At 44.8% G+C, this 27,904-nt stretch overlaps 2 protein-coding genes across 2 annotated transcripts; both read right to left on the bottom strand.

The window, feature by feature from the left end:
* Positions 1-63: 63 nt before the first annotated feature.
* Positions 64-27,901, bottom strand: TXNDC12 (thioredoxin domain containing 12). Its single transcript, XM_084784574.1, has 7 exons — positions 27,688-27,901; positions 15,917-15,977; positions 9,734-9,786; positions 6,533-6,606; positions 4,647-4,716; positions 2,870-2,953; positions 64-890 (listed from the first exon to the last, which is right to left on the bottom strand). The coding sequence occupies exons 1-7, from the start codon at positions 27,776-27,778 to the stop codon at positions 811-813; spliced, it is 513 nt and encodes a 170-aa protein (XP_084640700.1). The 5' UTR covers positions 27,779-27,901; the 3' UTR covers positions 64-810.
* KTI12 (KTI12 chromatin associated homolog) lies at positions 12,805-15,466 on the bottom strand. The gene has a single exon (XM_084784564.1). The coding sequence runs from the start codon at positions 14,239-14,241 to the stop codon at positions 13,225-13,227; it is 1,017 nt and encodes a 338-aa protein (XP_084640690.1). The 5' UTR covers positions 14,242-15,466; the 3' UTR covers positions 12,805-13,224.
* Positions 27,902-27,904: the final 3 nt, after the last annotated feature.

The raw sequence follows: 27,904 nt of genomic DNA, 5'->3' as shown, positions 1-27,904 counted from the left end.
GTTTTCCTCATCTACTTCTGTAACTACTCTTTCTGTCCAGTAACGAAAGACCACCATAGCATCTTCCCATTTAAAGTTTTAATAAAGCTTAATGAAACAATATTTTATCTGTTGTGTTTGTTTTAACCCCAGTACAAAAATACAGTTGATGAACTGACAAAATGGCTCCATGTAGGCTTGAAGGCTTGAGTGTCTCTAACAGCATCGGGGAAAGCATGCTTCCAGTTGGGGCCGAGTCCCAGCACACGGCCATTCTTGACACGCATGCGTGCAAACAGGGATGTCTGAGCAAAGACGGGCGCAGGAATTGAGGAAGAAGCCCAGGATTATCACCAAGAGAAAAGGAGAATGTCTTCTTTAAAAATGGTAAGGGAGGCCAGCCTGGTCTACAAAGCGAGTCCAGGACAGCCAAGGCTACACAGAGAAACCTTGTCTCAAAAGAAAGAAAAAAATGGTAAGGAATCCCCGCAATTTGTACACTACAGAAGAGAAACTTCCGGTTTCCGTTCACTTCAGCATGAGTAAAGCAGGAGGAAATGGGTAAAGACTCAAATACTGACATCGAGTAAATCTCCAGTGGCTCAAGTTTCGTATCTAACAGTTTCATTCTTTACATTCAAGGAAGGGATATTTAGGAGAGAGGGAGCAGAAGACGGTCTGTCAGGCACGCTGTGGATCCACAGCTCCCGTCAGCAGGCGTCTTCCACAGTGAGCACTCGGAGGAAGCATGGTTTCCTGGTGGTTTAACTGTTCTGGGTGGTTCCTCGGTGTTCTCTCCCTGCGGCTTTTCTTCCAGAACACTCATCCATGTCACAGCTCATCCTGAAGGTGTTTCTCTCTGAAGGCATCACCGGTCAGCCTCTCCTGAGCTTCCTTCATGCCCTGAACAACTGGAATAAAGGTAAGGGGCGGGGTCAGTATGCAGCATCTCTAATGCCTGACGTGTGACAACACGCGTCAGCTTTAAGTGTTCTAGAAGAAATAAGAGCCAGACTCGAGAGCTAGCTCTGGCTTTCAGCCCTGGCGTGTCGTGGGCCCCTTTTCCCTCTACAGTCTGTTACTTACACTGGACTGTCACAAAAGTGTTTCTTAAACTATTAAGACCTACAAAAACACTAGTTGTTACTCTGGTTAACCTCTACTTCCCTGGTGACCCCTGCCATGACTGCGCATGCCTTCCTGCTGCCCCCCTTTGGAGTGACTGTTGAATTTATGTCATCCTCTGTAGGGGTTTAGGTCACACTGATTATGGTGTGTGTGTGAACACACACGTGTGCACTGTATGAGAGGAATGGTCTTTACTGAAGGGCTTAATCATTTTTACTGTTAACCAACCATTACAGAAAAAGCCAAGTTTTCAGGAATATAGAAGCTTAAGGATAGACAGAGGCTGATGAAATGTCACATGGCACTCAGGCCTCCCTCCTATGTTCTGGTTTGTACTTCCAGGAGGACAGTGACGTCAGCGCTGGCCTGTGAGGGCTAGCAAACCCATATTTGCTAATAAAGCAGCTAACATAGTTAAGTTTTCCCTTTGTTTTACTTATGCTTTTGGTAGAGACAGGTTTGAATGTTTCTAGTCCCATTCCAACTAAGCCATGAGGACTCTGGGAAAAGCCTTGTGTTCACCTCTGCGCTGAGTTAGTGTGGGGATGACAACAGCAATTATGTAAGAGTCTTTTTTTTTTTCATGCGACAGGGGTTCTCTGTGTAGCCTTAGCTGTCCTTGACTCACTTTGTAGACCAGGCTGGCCTCAAACTCACAACGATCCATCTGCCTCTGCCTCCTGACAGAAGGTAAATCTTGAGAGACAAGTGTTTAGGACTGAAAGCCCACTGCCCTTCTCCGCGTGGAAAGTCTGCAGCTAACATCAATCTCCAGGAACCTGTATCGGGTTGAGGCGATGCAACCTCCTGACCAAGGGGCAGAGAAATAACATCTCTCCATTCCTTCCCCTTCCCGGAGACATGATACACAAAGGGATCGATGACTTGGCAGTCTAGCAATAGGTGACACACGGCAAGCGACCACCCTTTAAAGCTTCAGGGGAGAGGGGAGTGACAACACACGGCATCAATTCCCACCCCTGCCTCTAGAGTCAGAGTGCTCCAAAATCAAGAGACCAAAAAGCGAGGCAGGTGCTCCAGCCTTCCCTCACCAATGTGCTAATGCCATTCCCTCTGCCACAGCTGTCGCTGATGACAGCTCACTCTCAGGAACTCAAGCCACGTGTTTCCAGCAAGTCTTACACTCATTTTCATAGTTGGAAATGTCTTTGTGTTTTTCTAAGGGCACATTATTATTGTATGTGACTTTTTAACTTATTTCGTGTGTGTGTGTGTGTGTGTGTGTGTGTGTGTGTGTATGACTGTACCTGTATAGAACTTGCAGGAGTCTCTCCTTTTACCGGTTCTGGTGATTGAACTCAGAACATCTGGCTTAGCAGCAGGTTTACCCATGCCATCTTGCCAGACCCAGAGACAAATTCTTACACTGCTTGTCCATTTAGTTTGATATCTATGAAGCTGCCTTGGCTTGCTAGGTTAACAGTTGGTATTCCTCTTCCTTTAGATTCTTACAGGAAGAACAGTACAGGTGCAACGAAAAAACAAAACACATCAAATCTACCTCTAACTGAGGCCAGAAGCCAATAACTACCTCCGTAAGCCTCAGTCCTTCAGCCTCCAACCAGTCATTAGCTCTTCCACTGGAGTCTGAGTGGCTTGGAAAAGGTTGTTTTATCTTCCAGTGGTATTCAGTATAAGAGTCATGTGGGAGATGTTCAGCCAACAGGCTGATAGAGACAGGTTTCTGTCGCAGACCTTGCCTGTGACCAACCATCCTGCCTCCTTTCTCTTGGAACTGTACCTTGCTCAGCACTGACGTAGAAATACTTGTAGCTGGGGTTTCCACTCTCATTGATGATCTCAGGACGCACCTTGCCACTGGGATCTATTGAAGACAGATGGTGTGAAGATGGCAGTAGTTACAACAGACAGGCACTCTGAGCACCCTTTGGTACACTAGGCCCTCAGGAGATAAGACCCATCTCACCTGGAGCAGTGACGCACACCTGTAATCCCAACACTCAGGGATGCAGAGGCAGGAGGATCTCTGTGAGTTTGAGGCCAACCTGGTCTACAGAGCAAGTCCAGGAGAGCCTAGGCTACACAGAGAAACCCTGTCTCTAAAAACAAAAACAAAAACAAAAAACAAACAAAAAAATAAACAAACCCACCTCTGCAGCCCCATTAGGTCACCATGTTATAATCATTAAAAGTGACATGTACTATGTACTTCCTTAAACACACCTCCACCCCATCCCTTGGCAAATGCTATTCCCTTTCTGAAATGTTTCCTTTTTGCTTGATGATGATAGAATTATACATTTTCTTAGTTGTATCATCCATTAAATCTGGCCAAATGTTTCTCTGTATATTTAATTTTTGTTTTTTTGTTTTTTTGAGATAGGGTTTCATGTATTCTAGGATGGCTTTAAACTTCCTATGTAACAGGCTGGCCTTGAACTCCTGATCCATCCTCCTGTCTTTGCTTCCCAGTGCTAGGATCAGGGATGCATGTTACCACATCTGGATGGCCAAATGTGGTCATCCTATCTTATAAAAATTGTTCAAATAAATAAATAAATAAATAAATATCATTCAAAGAAGGCTGGGCAGTGGTAGCACATGCCTTTAATTTGGGAGGCAGAGCCAGGCAGATCTCTGTGAGTTTGAGGCCAGCTTAGACTATAAAGCGAGCCCAGGACAGCCAGGACTACAGTCTCTAAATAAATAAATAAATAAATAAATATGAACGAATGAACGAATGTTGAAAGGCAAAGCTGTACATGTACATGTACATGTACATGGTGGCACATGCCTTTAATTCCAGCAGTTGGAAGGCAGGGGCAGGTGGATCTCTGTGAGTTCAAGGCCAGCTTGATCCACAGCGTGAGCTCTAGAACAGCCAGGGCAATTACACAAGAGAATCCTGTCTTGAAAACAAGACAAAATAAAAAATTGTTAAGACACATGTCTGGTTTTGTTAATCTATTGGTTTAGGTGCAAACAGGCCCAGGGGTAGAAACTGTCCATCTGTCCCTAGCAGTGTCTCACATGGTGTCTGATAAACGGGTGAAGTTCAACTGACTACGAATGACTCAATGGAAGATCAAATTCTTTATCTTCCCCTAGAAAAGCAGTTATTTAATGGCAAAATCAGTCATTCTCATACCCGTGTTCTTACCACCATCACCACCTCAGGGCCTCTCTGTAGCCCAGGCTAGCCTTAAACACACGATCCTCTAGCGCTGGGATTCCAGCCTGCGGCACCTTGCCCCAGTGCCCTAATTTTTTGAATGTTTGGTTTTTGGACACTTCAGCTTGTCACCAGTATAGTCCCAATGTTTAACATTTCTCTCTATCCATATCTTTGTTTGTTCGTTTGTTTTTGTTTTTTTGAGACAGGGTTTCTCTGTGTAGCCTTGGCTGTCCTGGACTAAGTTTGTAGACCAGGCTGGCCCTGAATTCACAGGGTTCCGCCTGCCTCTGCCTCCCGAGTGCTGTGATTAAAGATGTGCGCCACCATGCCCGGCTCTATCTACATCTTATCCTGGGCTACCCCACAAGCTCTTTTGCCTTACCCAAGAAAAGGATGCGTGGGATATAACCCCCATCAGGACTGAAATCTTCATCCTTGGGTTCCTCTTCATCCTGTGAAGATTAAATATAAACCTTAGTGAGATAAGAGCATGTTGGGCCTCTCCTCAGAGCCTTTCAGTGGATTTCAGGCTGACTCAGGCCAGGAGGCTCTCTGTGATCTGCCCACGTCCCCGTGACACCTCTCAAACTTCATGTTCTGCCCTATTCAGGCCTCTTTAGCCATGTCAACCTGCATATTGTGACTGACGTAACAAAGCAGACACTCATGGCTCAGGCTTCTGGACTTGCTCTGCCTGGACACCCTCTCCATCATCCACCCGGCTCACTCCTTTTCCTGCTTCTGATTTTTCTTTTTTCCTTTTTGGTTTTTTTAAAAGCAGGATTTCTCTGTGTAGCCTTGGCTGTCCTGGACTCCCTTTGTAGACCAGGCTGGCCTCGAACTCACAGAGATCCGCCTGCATGCTGGGATTACAGGCACACACCTATTTTAAATCATGAGTTATTGTATCTCTTTCACCCGTAACTTTTGGCCATAGCATTAAACACCATCTTACATATATTATTTTACTTGTTTCCCCATGCTGGAATGTTACGTCAACGAGGGAATTTTGCTTTGTTCACTGTTGCATTCCCAACACCTCCATCACTGACTCACACACAGTATTCCCTGATGCATGAATAAGACTCACATTGTGGGTACACTTTCTTCTTTCTTTCTTTCTTTCTTTCTTTCTTTTCTTTCTTTCTTTCTTTCTTTCATGTGTATTGAGTATTTTGCTCCCATGTATGTTTGTGCACAATGTCCTTGGAGGACAGAAGAGGGCATCAGATCCTCTGGAACTGGCGTTATAGATGGATTTGAGCCACCATTTGTGTGCTGAGATTCGAACTCAGGTCATCTGAAAGAACATCAAGTGCCCTTCACCACTTAGCCATCTATCAGCCTGTTGCTGCATTTTCTGAAGTTAGAGAACTCACTGGAAACATTTCGTCTGCTGTGAATGGGAAATCCCAGGTTACCCCAGAAAGTCATGAGATGGGTTAATGGGAAATGCATAGTAATTTTATAGCTTGTGGTGAGGGTCTCATTTCAGGGATTAAAAACGGTTATTTATTTAAACTGCTTTAATTAGCGCCAGGCTATCCTCTAGCTATATAGGTGACATGTTTGATGCCTCAGTGTTGTTGACTGTTAATGTGTTCAGAAGATTCTTGGAGCCACGTTTAAGCAAACAATGTCTCTAGAGACTCAAGTTTAGGAGCATCACTCTGAAGTACTGCCTGATCCCACGACTGAAGAGTATGGCCTGGAAGGGAGCACAGCTCGATCATAGTATTTCCTCACTCAATAGTTTCTTAGAACTTTGACAAATCACACACTTGATTTCAGGCCTTTCTATAAAATGGGAACAATACCAATGACCTAAAAAGTCCCTTCTAAGTCTAACCTTGATAGGCTAGGCCTGAATTCTGTATCTAGTACATACAAGGTGTCTCCGCAAGGAAACAGGAAGGTTGCACATAAAAGGCTAGCACAGCCAAGCATCTAGTAGGTGCTCAACTGAATCACAATCTGGAGGAAGCTATAGCCTCTACATGTACTATTTATACAGCAACTATACGAAGATATAAAACATACACAATCAAGAGCTGAGGATGAAAGGACACCAAATTTTAGTCAGTTATTCAAATTCTCCATTCCTGCTTCTGGGATGGCTTTCTGATACATCTCTCCGGCAATCCTTAGAATTAGAGGTCAATAGAAAACAACACACACAAGTAGCCAGGTCTGCACTTTATACTAAATCTAAAACAACACCTTAAAATCATGGAGGGTGGGTGGGGAGAGACACTCTTTAAGTCTTACCTCCAGATTTACCATAACAAAATTATGGGCCAGTTCTGAAATTTCTGTAGATTCTGCAAATTTGGGTTTTAAAGCTAAAGAAAAAAAAAATAGAAAAGATTTTATAATGACAGAAGTATTATACCCAGACCCTATTGCGTATAAACATCACTAATTCTCACCGATGGGTCAGGCATGTTACATAAGTGTAACTGTTTTAAGTCTAAAACTAGAATTGAGAGCCGGGGAGATGGCCCAGTCTGTAAAGTGCTTGGCATGCAAGCATGAAGGCCTAAGCTCAACCCCTAGCACTCACCAACACAGCAGGGCACTGGTGGCATGCACTTGTAACCGCAGCATCAAGGAGGTAGCAATAACTGGGATCCCTGGGACTGGCTGGTTGCTAGGCAGCCTCCTCTAATCTGGTAGCTCCAGGTTCCACTGGGAGGGAACCAGCAACATGGCTAAGCAGGTAAAAGCAATTGCCGTGCAAGCCTGGCAACCTGAACTTTTGATCCCCAGAGTCTATGGAAAGGTAGGAGAAAACTGAATGCACAGAGTGTCTTCTGGTGTCAACCCACTCACCATGTGAGCACGTGCACAATAAATAAAATGACATAGAAACACGGTGGAAACCAATTGGAAAAAGACATCCAAGGTTGATCTCTGACCTCAACATGCACAGAAATGCACATGTCCTCAACATGTACAATTTAAAATTGAAAAATAAAACTCTCCAGAATGCAGTGCCACTGCTACTGGGGAGACTGAGGCAGGAGGGTAACTTGAACCAACTTGAGTTTAAGACCAACCTATGCAACATAGCAAAACCTATCTCAATTTAAAAAAAGAATAAAAGAAAGAACGAATGAACGAAAAAGCTAGGTGTGGTGCAGCACACCTCCTTCCAGAGCTCTCTACTCAGAAACAGGAGGATTTCTGTGAGTCCCAGGCTAGCCTTGCCTATGGAGCAAGTTCCAGGCCAGCCAGGACTGCATAGTAAAGTCTTAGGTTCTCATCCTGCTTCTGGCATTCGCGTTATTATGTGACTGCAACTTGCATTCTCACTTATGAAATAAGGACAATGGGGAGCTGGGTATGGTAGCACAAGTCTTTAATGAAGGCGACGACAGGAGGATGGTCTTGGTCAAGTTGAGGCCAGCCTCATGTACATAGCGAGACTCTGTCTCAAAAGAAAGGGAAAAAAAAAATACAAATGGGCTGAAGAGAGGGCTCGGTGGGTGAGGATGCCCACTGCCACTCCTAATCATGGGTTCCAGGGATCAAACTCACGATGCCAGACTACTGCAGAGAGTGTCTTTACCCAATAAACCACCTCACTGGCCCCCACAGTTTGCTTTTTATACGCATACTCCAATAATTTCTATTGAAAAAAGAGCCACAGTGTTAGTAGTTGGTGGGGAGAGCTGACCTTCCCAGCACAGCCCAGGCTGTCCTGGGCCTCACTGGCGTTCTCATGCCCCAGTGCCCTCTGCTGTTTTTAAAATGGAGTCTCTTGGGCTGGGGGTACAGTTCAGTTAGTACAGTGCTTGTTCAGCATGCACAGTGCCCTGGCTGAGATCTCCAGTGCCCAGGTATAGTGGCACACACTAGTCATTCCAGCACTTGGGGGACGGAAGATCAAAAGTATGAGATCATCTCCCAATACCCTTTGAGTGTGCTATTAGCCTGGGCTACATGAGACCCTCTCTCAAAACAACTCAAAACACCCGTACAATAAATATAAATAGAATGCTGGGCTAGACTGATGGGTCAGAGGTTGAGAACACTTACTACTCTCACAGAGGACCTGGGTTTGGTTTTTGTTTTTCAAGTCAGGGTCTCTCTGTGTAGCCTTGGCTGTCCTGAACTCGCTTTGTAGACCAGGCTGGCCTCGAACTCACAGCAATCCACCTGCCTCTGCCTCCTGAGTGCTGGGATTAAAGGAGTGTGCCACTACGCCTGGCGAGGACCTGAGTTTGATTCTCAGGATGCACAGGGCAGTTCACAACTATCTGTAACTCCAGTTATAGGGGATCCACACTCTTCTGCCCTCTCTGAAGGTACCAAACACAAGTGCAGTCCACATACATACATGCAGGCAAAAAACACTCAAACACAAAATGTAAACAAATAAAGTGGGTGCTAAAGAAAAATCAACTAAAATAAGAAAGCAAGGTGGTAGTGGTGCATGCCTTTAATCCCTGTCATCGAAAAAAAAATTTGGTAAGTTTTAAAAAAAGAAAAAAGATCAGAATTTTAGACTAAGAAAGATGTTTTCTTCAAGATTGCCAAATACAAGTAGCCAAAACACTATGAATATAACATTTATATAATTCCTGATTGTTTTGTGGTTCTTCTTGCTGTATGTAGTTTATTACATGTGTGTGTAATAATATAAATGTATATGTAAAATAAGAAATAATCATCCTGCCTCAGGTTTCCAACTGCTAGGATTACAGGCAGGCACTACAATAACTGGCTTTAACACTTGTCTCATTTATTTTTATTATTTTAATTATGTGTCTAAGGGGTACACATTCATGTGTACATGAATGTGAGTGCTCAAAGGTCAGAGGTGTTAGACTCCCCTGGAGCTGGGGTTATAGGCAGTTATAAGTCGCCTGATGTGTGCTGGGCACTGAACTCAGGTCCTCAGGAAGAGCAGTTTGTGCTCATCTCCTCAGTCCCTTATTATTTATTTAAGACAGAGACTCATGCTGCTGTCCAGGATGGCCCTTGCTTCTGCTTCAACCTCCTGAGTGCTGATTCCAGGCACAAGCAGCCACGCCTAGCTGTGCTTCCTTCTAACTAGGATTTTCGTAGTTGTAGTTTATCACTGATAGATAATACTTGACTGGTGACATGACAGGCAGAAAGAATAAATACACGCCACAGTCAAAAGTATCCTGTGGTTCTGATTGGTTCTCTTCTTCCCTAACCATTTGTGTCCCTCTGAACAGATTTCCAGCTTCTGCCAAGATGTTCTGTCTATGACATTAAAATACTTACTTCCACAATCCACATAACTGTATCTTAATCTCCCAAACCCCCCCCTTAAGCCCCCTGCAAATATAACTGCAAATTTCATGAAGGGAGGAACGTGTAGAGGTCTTCTTTGGTATCGCTCAAGGCCATCAGCAGAGCTTTGCCAGCGTCAGCACTGACATTTGTAGCGCACTCGAAGCCTGGTTGGTGTTGGGATGGGACACTCGTACTTACCTTTGCAAGCTCCACACCACGACTTGTGGATGATCACCATCAGCGGCAAGCCACTTAAAAACAAAGACATTATATTTTAATAAAATCAGTGAGTCAAAGAGCAATGCACAGGAATGTTCCTGTTGTATGGTTGCAAAGGAATCTCTAAAACAATCTAGCTATTTAAGTCATATATTGCTATTAGAAAAACTACAGCAAATGCTGATGTTTCCTTAATTCTGCAAATTTAGGCTTTAAAAGTAGGGAGAGAAAAAAGTAGAAGAAAAACATCCAATTACAATACTTTAGATGTTACTGTATCTCCAAATGACTACTATTACATAATAATTGAAAATGTAATTTGAAAAACTTTCATTAGTATGCTAAGTATAAAATTAAGATATAAAAGTATCAATAGGGCCAGGGAGACGGCTCAGTGGGTAAAATGCTTGCTGTGTAAGCATGACAGCCTGAGGTCAGATCCCTGGAGCCTAGTCAGTCACCTTCTGAGACAAGCATTCTCAGCTGCCTTTACATCCCGTATGTCCAACACACTCAGTATGACTGACACCGAGCACTCAGTATTCACTATACACCAGTGCCATTCTACATGGTCAGCTTGATTAGTGTCAGGGAAACTACTGCGCTACCCGACCTCAAGCCTGCTAAGAATCTGTATGGGCTGACTCATGCATACCTCTGATATTAGTAAAGGCTTATAAACCACACAAGAAAGACGAATGGAAATAGATGGCAGGATCTAGGTGACCATAACTAAAATGTGTTGAATGTGACCAATTTATGTGCTAAATACTTCATAAGCTTCTACTACATAGCCCCACAAACAACTCTAGATTTTGTTTTGTTTTTTGTTTTTTGTTTTTTTGAGACAGGGTTTCTTTGTGTAGTCTTGGATGTCCTGGACTCGCTTTGTAGACCAGGCTGGCTTCGAACTCACAGCAATCCACCTGCCTCTGTTTCCCAAATGCTAGGACTAAAGGCATGAGCCGCCATGCCCGGGTGACTCTAGAATTTTTAATTACAGTTATGCTCCAGGCATTGTGACACACACACCTTTAACACCAGCAGTCTGGAGGCCGATTTCTGAATTGGAGGCTAGCTTGGTTTGAATAGTGAGTTGCAGGCCAGCCAAAGAAATATAGTAAGATCCTCCCTCCTTCCCCCAGTAAATAATTACATTTACTTCATTGAAACCCTGACATGAAAAAACTGTAGAAAAAAAAAGTCTAACTATATAAAATATAAGTTCTGTAATTAATAAGTTAACAAAAAGACTGATTCCAAAACCAATGTTCTTTTTGGCCAATCTAGTGTCTTTCATTTACAAGAGCCATGTTGATAAAATATGTAGATTTTTTTAAAAAGGTGTATTTATTCTATATATATGAGTGCTCTATTTCCATGTATGCCTGCGTGACAGAAGAGGGCATTAGAGTCTATAAAAGTAACTTTTATTCTCCTGTTTCAATTGTTGTCTGGGAGGCTTACTGCCTCCTGCTAACCCAGGCCTAGTCCTGGAAGCTTCTAGCCTCAGTACAATCTAACTTAGGCCCAGAATGTTTTTCAGCCTCCGAGACTTACTGCTTAATAAGCTCACCCATTCTTGTTCTGCGTGCTGGGCTGGTTGGTTCAAATCAGCTGTTCTGGCTCAAACGCTTCTCCCAGATGATTTATTTAATCTGACTTCTCTCTCGGCTTGTAACTGCTCTGCTTGGCCTCAAACTCAGCAACCTGCTCTATTCTTCTGGCTTCTTCTCATTTTCTGGCCTGATACATCTTTACCTGAATTCTCTCTCTCCCTGCAACTCATCTCTCTATTACTGTCCTGGTAAAACTGCCTATTCTATTGATCTCTGATTTGTCACCTTTTATGTCACTCAATTAGACATTACATTCAAACATCAGTGCTTCCTTCTACAAACTAACTTTACCTTCACTTGAGATTAAAATCACATACCACCATGCCTGGACCTAAGCTTTTCTTTACCTGACACTTGTTCTATACCAGGCTGGCCTTGAACTCAGAACTGTTTGTATTTCAGCCAGATCACAGAGATCTATAAGATCTTTGGATGTGATCTCTTCCCAAAAAAGCCATGTTCTGAAGATTCCATAATAGATGATTGTTAGCCACACCATGTGGTTGCTGGGAATTGAACTCAGGAACTCTTGGAAGATCAGCCAGTGCTCTTAACTGCTGAGCCATATTTCCAGTCCTAAAAAAATGTAGGTTTAAACCCAAGTCAATCAATAATCTACTAGACTAAAACCAGAAATGAAGATTGGAAAAGGTTCAGGTTGCCTAGTTCAAACCAACACTTCATGCATGAATCATAAAAGCAATCTTTTTCTAAAATGCTTTTGTGACACATTAAATACAATTCACATTTCTTAGAATACATTTGTTTACTGTTTCCAAGTAACAAGAGACACCCTCAAAAGGTCTAGAAAAATCTAGAAAGTTGCATTTGGTCCTTTGCAGTCCATTATTCTACAGTGGTATTTCAAATATTAATTTTCTAAAGCTCTTCCAAAGCACCTTCTCCCAGCAGGCAGGCATTCTGGGATGGCTAGCCTTCATCCTATTAAGCATATTTGCATTTCACACAAGCAATGTCTCAAGGAAAAAAGCCATGTCTGAAAATTCATACAGATAATGTAAATCTAGTACTTACTGTTTGTTACCAACAAAATTAGGATTATAGTGATGTTTGCCTTGAAATTGTCGATAAAGCTGGGCACGGTGGCGCACGCCTGTAATCCCAGCACTCTAGGAGGCAGGTGGATCGCTGTGAGTTCGAGGCCAGCCTGGTCTACAAAGCAAGTCCAGGACAGCCAAGGCTGCACAGAGAAACCCTGTCAGGGAAAATCAAAACCAAAACCCGAACAGAACCGAGCCAAACCAAACAAACAAAATAGCACTATTGTTATGGAAGGTGTCACAATATACAGGCAAAACAATCGAGCCTCTCATATAAAAATGCTATCACCCAAAAGTATGCAACGATACATATACATTAAAACACCACCCTGCAGAGGAAACATTAAAGAGCCCAGCAGACAATTTTAGAAGATTTTATTAGAGAAAATATCTAATGATTGTCTTACACAAGTATCAGTTTCCCAGGGAGAAAGCAAAAGATTTATCTGTGTTCGAAGCTCCAGGGTAGATAGTAAGAAGTATGTTACTCAAAAATACTTGCAATATGAAAGGGCCATCGTAAATAGAAAACTGTTATCTTCGGTTTCTACTCACAGTTGATAAAAAACAACTCTCCTCTATCCGGATGGAAGGAAAACTGTAGTATGTAGTATCTCCAAATAGAGTACAACCGAAGCCACTGTATAGTCAGGGTATGGCGCAGTTAGAAAATGAGTCGGTCAAACTCAGCAATCCTACTACTACAGTATGCTCTGCAGACCGTATTCTTCCTAAACAAACTACAGTAGAATTCAGACAAAAGCTGTCGTCGCCGCAGCCCACCACCCAATTAGAGCAAACTCTGGTTCAGATACTGAAGAAACATGTTGGCCAACTGAGGCAGGTTCTCATTATTGGGATGCATTTTAGTGTAGGAAATAAACTGGCGACGGAGGCGACTCAGTTCTGCCAAGGTTAAGGGCCGGGTAAATCGGAGGTGCTCTGTGGTGCCAGGAAGTGTTAGCAGGTCTCCGGGTACTGCGCTCTTCTGTGCTTCCATCAAAGCAGTCAACACCTGGCTCGTGGCCTGATCCAGCTGGTGTAGAAAGCTGCCGGAGGCCAGGGGCTGGGACTGCGTTGACTGATGGGGTGGAGGGGCCCGATTCTCAAACAGCGCAGCCCGGATCTCGGCCAGGGGCAACGGCTCTTCTAAACCCACCACGGTGAACAAGGGTCGGTCCCAGCGGTTCCGAGAGTCAGGAGCCTCAAAGCGCTGGGCTAAGGACTCCAAAAGTTCGGGAGGAAAGGCACCGGGCTCTGCAGATTTCTCCGACTCCGGAGTCACTACAGCTGGAGGAGGACTTGATGGCAGGATTGCCTCGGGATCCAGTTCCCCGGGGACGGCGGCCGGGACTCTTCCGTTTGCTACGGGGCTGGCGGCGCGCGGCTCCTCCGCGCTCGGCCTCCAGCTCACACCGACAGCCGGGCCCGGGTTCTCGGCGACGCCGGCCACCCGAAGTCGGCGGCTCGGCCAGGCCGGTCTTATGCAGTAAACCAAGCAGAGCGGCGTGCGCGCGGCCCGCGCCAGGCAGTACAGCTCGTAGCGGAAGCCCTTGATGTAGTTCATGGAGTCCAGGATGACTACGTCCTGCCGGCTCAGGCGCCGCTCCACCGCCGCCCGCAGCGCGGCGCGCAGCGCCTTCTCACCGGCAGAGTCGCCGTACACAGCCGGGTCGTGAGCGCCCAGCACGGAGGCATCGTCCACCACGTACACGGCGCGGCCCTCGTCGGCCAGCGCCCGACGTAGCTCTTCCGTACGCCGGCTCTTGCCGCTGCACGGCAGCCCGCAAAACACCACAAGCGGCATCCTCTCGATGAGCAGCCATGTGCGGACGTTTTTGCGTCAACTTCCGGCGTGAACCGGAAGTGAACCCCGAACTTCCTGTTTGTCTATCCTCTTACAGGGTGGTCCTTTCGTTTCTATGGGAAACGGGAACTCTAACCAACTTGATCAAGGACCAACAGTCTCAAAAAGGAGACGCAGAGATTAGAATGGCATCAGTTATTCCCACCAAATGTTAAAGGCCAAGCGAATTAATTACTAGCATCACATTTAGCATACAGAAAGCAACTTACAAAGGATGCTTCTCTATTCAGGACTCCTCTTGCACCTAGTAACTCTTTGGATAATGCTTATTCATAACACTATTTCTTTTTTGTTTGTTTTTGTTTTTGAGATAGGGTTTCTCTGTGAGGCCTTGGCTGTCCTGAACTCCCTTTGTAGACCACACTGGCCTTGAACTCACACCTCCTGCCTCTGCCTCTGGAGTGCGCCACCATGCCCGGCTCATAACACTATTTCAATCATCAACAACAACTTTACATGTTTCAGGACAGAGATGAACATAAAACTGCTCTCCTAAGAAAAATTAAGATTCTTATCAGGAAGCATCAAGTGCCTGCACAAAGTAAAAAAAATGCTATGGGTAGCCGTAATGTTAGTGTGAAGAACAGAAGTAGAAAAGCTGCCCAGAAAACTCATTGAAGACTTGACTGATACTTTGCTTTTGAACTTGAAAGACTAATGGAAATTTTCATCTTAGATAGGGTTGACAAATATAGTGCAGGTTTTCCAATTAAATCTGAACTTAAGTTTGTTTTTTGTTTTGTTTTGAATGCTGCATAAGCAGCATGGACATATTTAATTTCCTTTGTCTAAAATTTAAATTTAGCTGGGCATCTTTTATTTTTACTATTAAACTTGGCAATCCTATACCGCAGAACGTTTGAGACCCCAGTATCCTGAGACTGTAGGATCTGTTCCGCACCTGCATAGTTTGGTAGGTGAAGAAGTGCAAGTGTAAGCATGTCTGTGCTTGTGGTGTGCTGTAATATAGGACACATGTGCTGCAGTAGAGTAAGTCTCTAATACAGTACAGTAGAGAAACCAAAGTCTTGGCTCTGCCACTTAACAGCAGTTTAAATACTGGAAAGTAATTTTGCTTTTCTGCATTTCAGTTTCCTTTTCTATAAAATGTAACAGTTATTTCATAGGTGTACCAATCTCAGAGGTTGTAAAGACTAAATAAACCAATCCATGTAAAACTGACAGTTCTTGGCTTCTGCCTCCCCCGCCCCCACCCCCAACCCTTATGCTCTGGGCTGTTTGTTTATAAATTAACCCTCCCAGAAACATTACATTATTTTAGCTTTAGGCTAGTAGGCAGAATAACTCATTGACTGAGAGTACAGGTCTTAAAAGGGCCTACAGAGGCTGTCAGAAGCTCAGCTCTGCTATGTACCAACTTGTGATCTTGGACAAACTGGCTTGAGTGGCTTATTTTCTCATTTCTAAAAAAAGTAGCAATACTTCATAGAAACGTTGGGAAACTAAGTGAGTTCATTCAGATTACTTAACACCTGGTGCACAGAGAGTGCTGGGTTTTTGTTATGGGGAAAAACTATCTAGTTCTTGTGGAGCCGTGACATGGCCCTTCGTCTGAAAGCAACGCTGAATTAATGGCTGGAAAGTTTGGCTGTACCTTGCAGCTGCCTCTTTCTTCCCATCTTCTAGAGTCCTCCAGTGAATATGGTCTCCAAAACCTAGAAGGAAAGAGCCTTATAAACATCCACATAAGGAACAGAGGACACACACACACACAAGAGAAGAGAGACATGATTGTAATATATCCATGAGCAGAAAAAAGAATGCTTTCCTCTGCTAAAAGCCTGGTGTCTAACACCCAGCTCCACTATTTTTTTTTTAAAGATTTATTTATTATTATGCACACAGTATTCTGCCTGAATGTACACCTGCAGGCCAGAAGAGGTCATTAGATCACATTATAGATGGTTGTGAGCCATCATGTGGTTGCTGGGAATTGAACTCAGGACCTCTGGAAGAGGAGCCAGTGCTTTTAACTTCTGAGCCATCTTTCCAGCCCTTCCACTGTTTTCTGGGTATCTGAATCATGGATAATCACATTGCCCAATTCTGTTTTCATGCCTCTAAATGGAGATAACACAATTTAAACAAGAATTGTTGAGGAGAGTAAGTACTGATGTGAGATGCTTTGTCAACTACCACAAACTATGCCAACAATACTGTAAGAACGAACAGAAATGCCTGCACGGTAAACAGCATTATCCCTGAAATGACACATTGTGCAGCTTTAGACTCAACAAACATGTGGCTCTGTAACTCAGCTTAAGTGTGAGGGGTTTTGAATGAAGTCATCTAAGTCCCAATCTCATCATCTATAAGATTTTTACCTCAAGCCCGGCAGTGGTGGTGCATGCCTTTAATCCCAGCACTTGGGAGGCAGAGGCTGGAGGATCACTGTGAGTTCGAGGCCAGCCTGGTCTACAAAATATGTCCAGGACAGCAACCACATGGTGGCTCACAACCATCTATAATGAGATTTGGTGCCCTCTTCAGGTGTGCAGGTATACATGCAGGCAGAACACTGTATACATAATAAATAAATCTTTTCTTTTCTTCTTTTTTTTTTTTTTTTGGTTTTTTCAAGACAGGGTTTTCTCTCTGTAGCCCTGACTCTCCTCGACTCCCTTTGTAGACCAGGCCAGCCTCGAACTCACAGTGATCTACCTACCTCTGCCTCCCGAGTCCTGGGATTAAAGGTGTGGGCATTTGAATGCCACAGCGTCCATGTGGAAGTCAGAGGACAATCTTCAAGAATTAGCTCTTGCCTGGAAGTAGTGATGCATGCCTTTAAACCTGGTATTCAGGAGGCAGACTCCTCTTGTGAATTCTGTGAATTCAAGGCTTGCCTAGTCTACAGAGTGAGTTCCAGGACAGCCAAGGCTACATAGAGAAACCCTATCTCAAAAAAAAAAAAAAAAAAGCCAAAAAAAAAAAAGTTTTTAAAATCTCTTTCCAGTTGGCAGGATTTGTGGCAAGCACCTTTACCCAACTGCTTGGCCCAGCATGATCCTTTTCAATTCCATCACTGCTTAGTAAGAAAAATTTCAGAGATATCCAATGTCCCAATGATAAAAGGTCAACTCTTTTTTTTTCTTGGTTTTTCTTTTTTCTTTTCTTTATTTCTTTTTTCGAGACAGGGTCTCTCTGTGTTAGCCTCGGCTGTCCTGGACTTGCTTTAAAGACCAGGCTGGCCTCAAACTCACAGCGATCGCCTGCCTCTGCCTTCTGAGTGCTGGGATTAAAGGCGTGCTCCACCACGCCTGGCCTTTTTTGTTTTTTTGAAACAGGGCTTCTCTGTGTAGCCTTGGCTGTCCTGGACTCGCATTGCAGACCAGGCTGGCCTGGAACTCACAGGGATCCATCTGCCTCTGCCTCCCGAGTGCTGGGATTAAAGGTGTGCGCCACCATGCCCGGCTTTTTTCTTGGTTTTTCGAGACAGGGGTTCTTTGTGTAGCCTTGATTGTCCTGGCCTCATTTTGTAGACTAGGCTGGCCTCAGAACTCAGAGAGCTTGTCTCTGGGGTTAAAGGCATGTGCCACCACGCTCCTCAAAAGGCCAACTCTTCAAGGGACGATAACAAAGGCTTCAGTAAAAAGATAATACCTGGCTGACTGTGTCCTAGCAGACAAGAGCAAGCAGGCAGGATCTCTGTGACTTCTGAGGCCAGCCTAGTCTACACAGAGTCCCAGGACAGTTAGGGATACACGAGACCTTTGTCTTAAAAACAGAAAACATAAACAAACAAAACCCATTCTGCCCACTTCTGCAACTTCACTCTAAACTTTTCATAAAAGTCTAGAAGCAGAAGTACAATCATGCCCCTGCCTCATTCCAGCCAGCACTGGCCTCTCCCTCAGGCTCCACCTCTGCCAGGCTCACACACAGCACTGAGGTATGGGCCTAAAGGGTGCTTCTGCTGGTAGGGCGCACTCTCAGACTTCCCCAGTCTTGTCCCACTACAATGCTTCCTTCCAGACGTTAGTGTGCTCATCTCCCTTACTTACTTAGGGGAATTCCCTAAGTGCTGGGACCAAACCTCTAGTATCTTTTCCTGCTTCCCTAGAATGAAGCAGTACACACAACTGTTCCAGGTACTCCATAAAAAGAGTTCTTGAAAAAAAAATTTTTTTTTGAGACAGGGTTTCTCTGTGTAGTCTTGACTGTCTGGGAAAATGTTAGCTGCTATTTATTTAAATTTATGTCTATATTTTATATATTTGTACATATTTATATACATATAAATATATATACATTTAAATAAATGGCAGCTAGCATTTCCAAGACTATATATATATATTCCTTTATTATCCTTTCCCCGCCCACTGAAGCTCTTCTTCCTAACAAGTCCTATTTCTAAGTGTCTGTCCATTGAGTTAGGGTTGCTAGCATAAGCATGGATGGCAGGTTATGTACTTGAGTAAGGGCAACTTACTAGTGGCTACACCACTGAGGAATGGCTCCTCCCCCAGCAGCCATTAAGTCACATATATACCTATTGAAGGGCTCTAGCAGGCCTGAGGGTGGCAAACACAGTGCCCACAGGCTTTGCCTTTTACCATTCTTTCCCTTGCTAAACCATAGACTGCATTCCTACAGCAGGCCTCCAAGGTCCAGCTATCAAAGTGTTTAAGTTCAGTGATCAAAAGCCCCCTGTTGGCTACCCCTAGGCCACATGCCCAGCCAAAACCAGCCAACCCATCCTGACCCGGGGGTGTCTCCCTGTGCCCTGTGCCCATGGGTCACATCTGTCTCCTCGCTATCCAGAGGCAGTCCTTTGTCCCTCCAAGGGACAATATCCCTTCCTCAACTCCTCTCCCTTGTCCCTTTTCTCTTCTCTCTTATTCACACCTCCTTCCTGTCTTTGTCCCTTATTCCTTGCCCTTGGTCCCTCTGGGGCAAATAAATCTCCTCAGTGCTGAGAACTCGTGATGTGTCCTGTACCAGTTTCCGTCCTTTCACCTACAGCTCCTCACAGAAGAGGCTTGGGGGGTAGGGGCGTGTCTTTGCAGTGTGGGGTAGGGGCGTGTCTTTGCAGTGTGGGGTAGGGGCGTGTCTTTGCAGTGGGGGGGTAGGGGCGTGTCTTTGCAGTGGGGGGTAGGGGCGTGTCTTTGCAGTGGCGGGTAGGGGCGTGTCTTTGCAAGACCCTTGTGCATGGTATCACGGCTGTGTCACACGCAGAAGGCAGCAGCTCACAGCACTCCTTGCCCCCTCTTCTGTGATGTTCCTTGTATCCAACAAGACTACGCGCCTTTTATGTGTACAGCCTATTATACAGGCCAACTCATGGTACCTCAGCAGTCAGTCCCTTCATTTCAGTTTTCTCAGGACTCAAATAGGTATAATTATATCTCCCATAAAGTTATTGCTGAATCACAAAAATATGAAGATGTTAACAGAGTCTTAACATATAAATGTCAGTATGGAATAGTTTTTGTTTTTCTTTACAGCTGAGGCAGTCAGCTACACCAGGTCACCTCACTTCTAATCAACCAACCTGGGGTTTTATCCTCTACTTTTGCCTTTTCTTTTTCTTTCTTTTTAAATTTTTCCTTGTTTTGTTTGTTTCTCAAGACCTAGCTTCTCTGTGTAGCCCTGGCTGTCCTAGAACATACTCTGTAGACCACGCATAGACCAGCCTGCCTCTGCTTCCCGAGTGTTGGGATTACAGGCGTGTCCTGCCACCACCCAGCTCCTTGTGCCTTTTCAGTCACTACACCTGTCTTTCAGAAATGTATTCCCCCAGGTGACTTAAAAATCTAGTTGTTATCAGTGTTCTTCCAAAGGGAAAGCAGTAGTAGCCAAACTAACCATAGTAGTTTTTCTTTTTTTTTCTTTTTCTTTTTTTTTGGTTTTTCGAGACAGGGTTTCTCCGTGTTAGCCTTGGCTGTCCTGGACTCACTTTGTAGACCAGGCTGGCCTCGAACTCACAGCGATCCGCCTGCCTCTGCCTCCCGAGTGCTGGGATTAAAGGCGTGCGCCACCACGCCCGGTTTACCATAGTAGTTTTTCAATCTCAACAGCTCGCGCGGCGGGCCACTGGGGAGGGGGAGTGTCACATGATCCTGAAGCGTGACTAATTGGGAGTGAAAGTGGGAGGGCACCCACCCAGGAGAACTGGACGGTGTCTGTCCTCACTCTGCTCACCAGCCTCAAGCCCGGACAGCTGGGTCCTGCTTTGGCAGCATGCCTGACTCACCAGCCTGAAAAGAAACCCACCCACAAAACAAGGAACTCCCAGATGCGACAGACGTTCAGAACGGACTCACTGCCGATACTGGAAATCTCTCCCCAAACACAAAGTAAAACAACCATCCGCAGAACAAACAAAGGTGACACCCCCAAAACAAACACCTGGAAGTGAGCCTGAGACTCTCGTATTAAACCACTGGAGAAGACTAGAGAGATTCCGAGTCCAAAGTACAGTTCACCCCTAAAACCTTCCTAGAGGGAATCGTTCCCCCATGTTAAGACTCCAAACAGTCAACGATGAAAACTGTTAGCTCACCACCATAGATCCACAAACTGCTAAGAAAAGAGATGAAATATCCACAGAGGAAGACCATGTTAACACACAGAGAGAAAACAGCCATCAGCAAGCAGGCACTAACCCTGCCAGTGTCTTCATCTTGTTTTCAAGCCTTCAGAACCATCGAAATACACATTTGCTGTTTAAACCATCCAATCCAGTGCTGAGGAGACAGCTCAGTCTGTACAGGATTTGCTACTGCACAAGTGTGAAGACCCAAGTCCCATCTCCAGAATCCATGTAAAAGGCTGGGCCTGATGGGATGCAAATACAATTCCAGTGCTGGGGAGGAGAAAGCAGGAGGTTCCCTATAGTTCCCTAGCCAGCCAGCCTAGCCCGGTCCCAGGGAGTGATCCTTTCTTAAAACAAGGTGGATGAAAAAAACAAAACAAACAAACAAAAAACCAAGCTGGATAACCATCTGAAAAACAATGCCTTCGGTTGACCTCTAGCCTCCACAGGCATGCACGAGCAGACACACACACACACACACACACACACACACACACACACACACGTAAATAAAGATAAATAATACCAGCCAGGTGCACACCTGTAAAAACCCCAGCACTCACGGAGGCAAAGGCAGGTAGATCTCTGTGAGTTCAAGGCCAGCCTGGTCTACAAAGCGAGTCCAGGACAGCCAGGGCTTTTACACAAAGAAACCCTGTTTCAGAAAAAAACAAAAACAAAAAACCCCACTCACCCCCCCAAAAAAAGATGATTAGAACCCCACTCAATCTGTAGTACTTGTTATAGCAGCCCTAGCAAACTAATAGTGTCATTACATTTGTTACAATGCACAAAGTATACATTAAGAGTGAAATGTAATACACACTGGAGATCTTCATTAGTAAATGTGTTAATATTGGCTCATCAACTGTAACAGTATTCTACATTAATGTAAGATGCTAATATAGTAGTAGGGAAAGGAAAGGGCATGTATGTAAACTAGTCATTTTCTTTTCTTCTTCCTCTTCTTTTTTGTTTTGTTTTGTTTTGTTTTGTTTTTTCTAGACAGGGTTTCTCTGTGTAGCCTTGGCTGTCCAGGAACTCTTTTTGCAGTCCAGGCTGGCCTGAAATTCACAGAGATTGAGATACCAGAAGAACTAAAATTGGATTTCAGGGTAACTGGGGCAAAGTTTAAGAAATAGGCCAACAGGAGATAATCTGGCCAGCTGCAAAGAGCAGCCCCACTAGAGATAGCAACACCAAAGGGTCCCACTGGAGATAGAGTTGATAAGAGACCCACCCAGTTTTATGGCCACATTCCTTCCTGCCCACCAGAGATATAGTTACTGTTACCTAGCAATGGACCCATCCAGTGGGGAGAACAAAAGAAGTTAACCCAATGGGTGGTCTTGGCATCCTTTTCTGCTTAAAGGACATTGAAAGGATAAAAGGACCAGAGATCACTGCCTGAGACCTAACATTTGGGGGATCCGGTGCGACCCCTCTTGCATTTTATAGAAGTTTCGTGTGTTTTCTGGTTCTTTTTTGGGATCCATCTGGGCCCAACAAGATCAACCTGCCTCTGCTTCCCCTGTGCTAGGATTACAGGCATGCACCACCACAGCCTGCTCTCTTGGTTTTTAAAAGTGCGCCTTGGGTGTGTGCTCCTCGGGTGGGAGCACAGGCCATGGCACGTATGTAGACGAAAGCTTTATGGAGTGGATTCCAGGAACCAGGTCAGCACACTTGTGTGCCAAGTGCGTCTGTCTAGTGCACCGTCTCCCAGGCCCCCTTTTTATTTGCTTAATTTTTCTGCAGACACAAAATTGCTCTTAAAAAAAAAAAACAAGTCTACTAATTTTTTTTAAAGCATCATTAGGTTAAAAAAGCAACCTAGAGGGCTGGAGAGACAGCTCAAGGGTTAAGAGCACTGGCTCCTCTTCCGAAGGAGCTGAGTTTAATTCCCAGCAACTACACGGTGGCTCACAACCATCTGTAATGAGATCTGGTGCCCTCTTCTGGCCTGCACAGGCAAAACGCTATATACATTAAAAAAAAAAAAAAAAAAGCAACCTAGAGACAGGTGGAGAGATAAACCAGCTCTCCTGAAAGCAGCACAGATGCAAGTAGACAGAAAACGTAAGAGCTTCCAATTAACGAAAACAATGTTGATAATGTTAGTTTCTGTTTCTTGTGGGTTTTTTTTTTTTTGTCTTTTGGTTTTTTGACTGTCCTAGAACTTGCTCTGTAGACCAGGCAGACTGGCCTTGAACTCAGAGATCCATCTGCTTCTGTCTCCTAAGTGCTGGGAATAAAGGCATGCACCACCATTGCCCAACTGGATTTTTTTTTTAATGTGTTTTCAGGTATTAATTTATTTATCCTCAGAACAACCTTATAAGGTGCTAACCCTACCCTTCCTTCTTACAGATAAGGAGACTGAAGTTAAAGAGTTTGCCTAGGGTTACACTGCGTGTGAGGGGCAGAGCTACACCATGGAGGCGCTCCCTTCTAAAGCCAGAACCTTCGCTACACTTGCCTGGCTCACTAACAATGGTTAAAGAGTTAGTCAAGGAATGGACCCTGAGAACGCCTCTACACTCCAGCTGGTGAAACCTAAACAGTAAAAGGTCAAATGGCAGAGCTGGCAGCCAGGCCTGAGTTGGGCAACACTGTACCTGGAAGGTAGGGTAACAATGTAGCCAAGTGATGTCTGCAGTCGGAAAGCTGAGCTGGAAACTCCCACTTCAGCCCTTCTGCCGAGTGTACAAATGCTAAACATAGCTAACAGGAATGTCTGTCTCGTACGTGACTGGGGCTGTAAACATGGAGCATACATGTGACTGTGCCAACTTTTAATTCCAGAAATTGCAGCTGTCTAGTTCTACTACAGGGGGAAGAGCGCATGAATGGCCTCGTTCTAGTTTCTGCACTGGCTGAGGACACGGCTCTGGGTTTCAGCTCCCTTCTCTCTGCTTTCTAGTTCACTCCTAATGCCCCCATTTTATTAAGTGAACTGTGGATGAGCAAAATATTACCCACCTCATCGTTACTATGAGAATTATTAAACCGTATGAAAGCCTGGGGAGCTAGCACACCGGAAGGAAATGTTAAGACATTAAACTTCTTTCTATGGGTGATATATCTTAAGTTCTGACTCTGTGGAGAATAGTGAAAGTGGTTTTGGACACTGGAATGTTAAGAGCTGCAAGGCCCTTAGGACACATTTCTAGTCCAACTCTTTCACTTAATAATTGGTCACCAGGGCCAGGCATGGTGGCGCACGCCGTTAATCCCAGCACTCGGGAGGCAGAGGCAGGTGGAGCCCTGTGAGTTCAAGGCCAGCCTGGTCTACAGTGCGAGGCCAGGACGGCCAAGGCTACACAGAGAAACCCTTTCTCGAAAAACCAAAACCAAACCAACCCAAAACAAAAAATTGGTCACCAGGGAAGCCCACAGCTGGATAAATGGCCTGACCAGGATTAAAAGCTAGGCCTAATAATTGCAGTCTAGTGCACACTATGCCACACCACTGTGCTTCCTTTTCATAATAAAAACTGTTGGGGAGGGTGGAAGGCTCACTCAGTCTTTGCTCTCTACAAACGAGCAAGATATCCATCTTCTAGAAAGAGATGGCGTTATATAGACTCCCCCCCCCCCCCCCGCAAGACAGAGTTTCTCTGTGTAACAGTTCTAGCTGTCCTGGAACTCGTTCTGTAGACCAGGCTGGCCTTGAACTCACAAGAGATCTGCCTGCCTCTGCCTCCCAAGTGCTGGGAATAAAGGTGTGTGCCACCACTGTCCGGCTTACTTAGACATCTTGGAAGAAACAATATTCTTCAAAAATTTCAGGAACTCTTGCCTCGGGTAGCACTTTTTACCTTTTTTTTTTTTTTTTTTTTTTTTAGTTTTTTGAGACAGGGTTTCTCTGTGTAGCCTTGGCTGTCCTGGACTCACTTTGTAAGGCCACGCTGGCCACGAACTCACAGCCATCTGCCTGCCTCTGCCTCCAGAATGCTAGGATTAAAGGCGTGCGCCACTACGCCTGGCCTATACTTATGTCCAAAGAATCTATACATAATATATAAAACAAGCACTTGAAATATAATTAATTCATTTTAGGAACAAGTAAGTATTTCTCAGTGGAGGAAATAATAACAATATTTCACTTAGTAGATAGTTTTCAAGTGTGGTATTTTTGTCTCTCGTTTCTTCACTGAATTATCTCAAACCAACTCTCTCACTGAGTTCCCTGGAACTCACAGAGATCTGCCTGCTTCTGCTTCACATCCTGGGACTAAAGGCGTCAATATATTTTCCAGTTGTTTATGAGGCAATGATCTAACTGCTGACAAAGAACTGACAGTCACGCAACATTTCATAATAGTATACACACTTAACGCAGACGACAGAGCAGGGTGTGTTACACGTTGAGCGTTTGAGGTAACAATCATACCCATTTTGCAGCTCAGGCACTGAGGCTGTGAGAGACTAAGCTGTTTTTTCAAAGGCATCTCATTCAGTCACTGGCAGAAGTCACTTAAACTCAGATGTACATACATCCTAGCACTCCGGTCTCCCTCTGTACTTACAATGTTATTCTGAATATGTAGCAGTCTGTTTTACAATAGATTTATCAGCATTTGAAACATTGTGACCTAATAATACACAACATGCAGTTTTATCACTTCCTTCTTAGGTAGAAACACACACATCACCTTAGATAAACCTTTTCTCCCAAATTAAAAAGAAAGTGGTGTCTTCTCACCTCCCTAAGTCAAGTAAGTGCCAGCTCCCTTGCCATCCTCAGCTTTCCCCCTTCCTATTCTACTACAGTATTATATAAGCTGAAATTCTTTTAGTAATCTGTCATGAATCTCATTCTCTTCTCTGACTTGAACACACACCCAGTGAAAGCAAGAACCATGTCTATTCTCTTCTGTGTCATGTCCAAAAATCAATACTAAACAGAGGCAATTGTGTTTAGGCCCACTGAATTTCCACTAGATCTCATTGCCCACCAAGGAATGTAAAAATAAGGATTATTAAAAAAACAAACAATTGGGCATGGTAGCACACACCTGTAATCCCAGCACTCGGGAGGCAGAGGCAGGCGGATCTCTCTGAGTTCGAGGCCAGCCTGGTCTACAGAGTGAGTCCAGGACAGCCAGGGCTACGCAGAGAAACCCTGTCTCAAAAAGAAAAAAACCAAGCAACAAACAAGCAAACAGGGACTGGAGAGATGGCTCAATGGTTAAGAGAAGTTGCTGGTTTTCCAGAGGACTCAGGGTCAGTTCCCAGCACCCAGGTCAGGCAGTTCACAAGCGTCCGTAACTCCAGCTCCTGGGGAAGTGACACACTCTTCTGGCCTACTTGAGCCAGGAACACACACAGAGACACATTCATACACACAAAAAAGAAATCATATTAAAAATAAAACCGTACGGTGGTGGTGCACACCACTCAGGAAGCAGAGGCAGGCGGATCTCGAGAGTTTGAGGCGAGCCTGGTCTACAAATGGAGTCCAGGGCAGCCAGAACTACAAGAGAAACACTGTCTCAAAAATTAAAAGAATGAAAGAAAGAGAGAGAGAGAGAAAGAAAACCATATGACTGGGCCTGGAGTTGTTTCAGCAGATAAGAACAGATAAGAACAAACAGCAGATAAGAACAAAAACAAGAGGGCCTGAGTTAAAATCTTTTTTCTTTTTTTCTTTTCTCCACCCCCTCCACCACCCCGAGACAGGGTCTCTCTGTGCTAGCCTTGGCTGTCCTGAACTCACTTTGTAGAGTAGGCTGGCCTTGAACTCCCAGCAATCAGTTCGCCTGTCTCTGCCTCCCGAGTGCTGGGATTAAAGGCCCCTGAGTTAAAATCTTAAGTAACCATATATAAGCCTGACATGGCAACTCATGCGTGTAACTCCAAACACTAGGAATGAAAACCCTGAACTCACTGGCCAGCCCCGGTAACCTGAATGGTGAGCTCAGATTCAATGAGACCCTGCCTCACAGAATGACGAACAAGCAGAAGAGGAAAAACAAACAAACAAAAAACCCCAACATACATGGCCTAGTCTTGTGTGGCATGCACCAGCATACATGTGGGGCAGATTCCACACTAAAGAAAACACACACACCAGCAGCATCAGGATAATCCCATACAGTAAGGGTCAGTCCACAAAATAATCAAAGCAGGGTTGGGAAACATTTACAACTTACCCAGCTTTCAAAAAAAAAAAAAAAAAAAAAAAGGAACTGGTGAGAAGGGATTCAAGTTTAGAAAAAAGATGTAGGAAATAGCATGGAGTTGGCGGTTCACAGTTCCTAACTTTCATTCATAACCCCTGACCCCTCGCTCTAAAAAAAATCAGTTTCTTCCCGCACACTAGCTGAGCCACACCACCAAAAACAACTATTAGCGACCTTCTAGCGAAAGCCTATAGCCTATATTTGGCTCCTTCTTCTCCATCTCTTGGGGAATCATAAGCCAGGTCTTGGTGGGGTGGTGAGGACTCTTTAGACTCAAGCGGACTATCTTTGGCACACAGGTCACCAGACACCCTAATTCTTCTGGCGGAAAAGTGACGGTTCCTGAAAGCTCCCCAAGGGCCTAACACTACACTTGTTGGACTCTTAAGCAGCCCAGTCCTAATTTAAGGGCCCTATGTTCCCAACGCCAAGAATTACGAGCACCTTCATGTACAACACGCCTCTCTTAAATCCTCTCGCGGACCAGATACTCCCTACCCTGATAACTCCCCAAGAGCAGCTGGGGAAGATAAAAAGGAATCTGGAGTGGCCTCAGATACGGCAAGAGAAGAAAAGTGTTAAATCAAGAAGGAGACCCGGGGTCCGGGGTCCGTAAAGAATACGGTAAGAAAGAGGTCTGACCCTTTCCAAGTCCAATGTGTCCATCCGAAGAAGTGATGAGGAGCAGGAAACTGAAGCTCAGCAAACAGGTGGCCCCAAAACGAAGCGACATCTCTACGGTGGTAGTTGCACAGGGCTACCAGACTGAGGGACACACAGGACTCCCACTACAAGCTCCGCTCAGCTGTCCTGGCGCCGCTCAGCCCAGCCCCTCGGAGTCCCAGATTTTTTTTTTCAA

This window comes from Acomys minous, assembly GCF_964271855.1.
Source record: "Acomys minous genome assembly, chromosome: 6".
NCBI classification, from domain to species: domain Eukaryota; kingdom Metazoa; phylum Chordata; class Mammalia; order Rodentia; family Muridae; genus Acomys; species Acomys minous.
This window is presented reverse-complemented; position numbering and strand designations above follow the sequence as displayed.

Bases quoted from the DNA above. Each gene is read 5' to 3' on its own strand.
- TXNDC12 (XM_084784574.1), bottom strand. From the start codon at position 27,778: ATGTCGCTTCGTTTTGGGGCCACCTGTTTGCTGAGCTTCAGTTTCCTG. The intron at 9,787-15,916 runs GTACAGCCAAAC...TTTGTTTTTAAG, and splicing joins AAGAAAGAGGCAGCTGCAAG to TGGCTTGCCGCTGATGGTGA. The intron at 4,717-6,532 runs GTAAGACTTAAA...TAATCTTCACAG, and splicing joins TTGTTATGGTAAATCTGGAG to GATGAAGAGGAACCCAAGGA.
- KTI12 (XM_084784564.1), bottom strand. From the start codon at position 14,241: ATGCCGCTTGTGGTGTTTTGCGGGCTGCCGTGCAGCGGCAAGAGCCGG.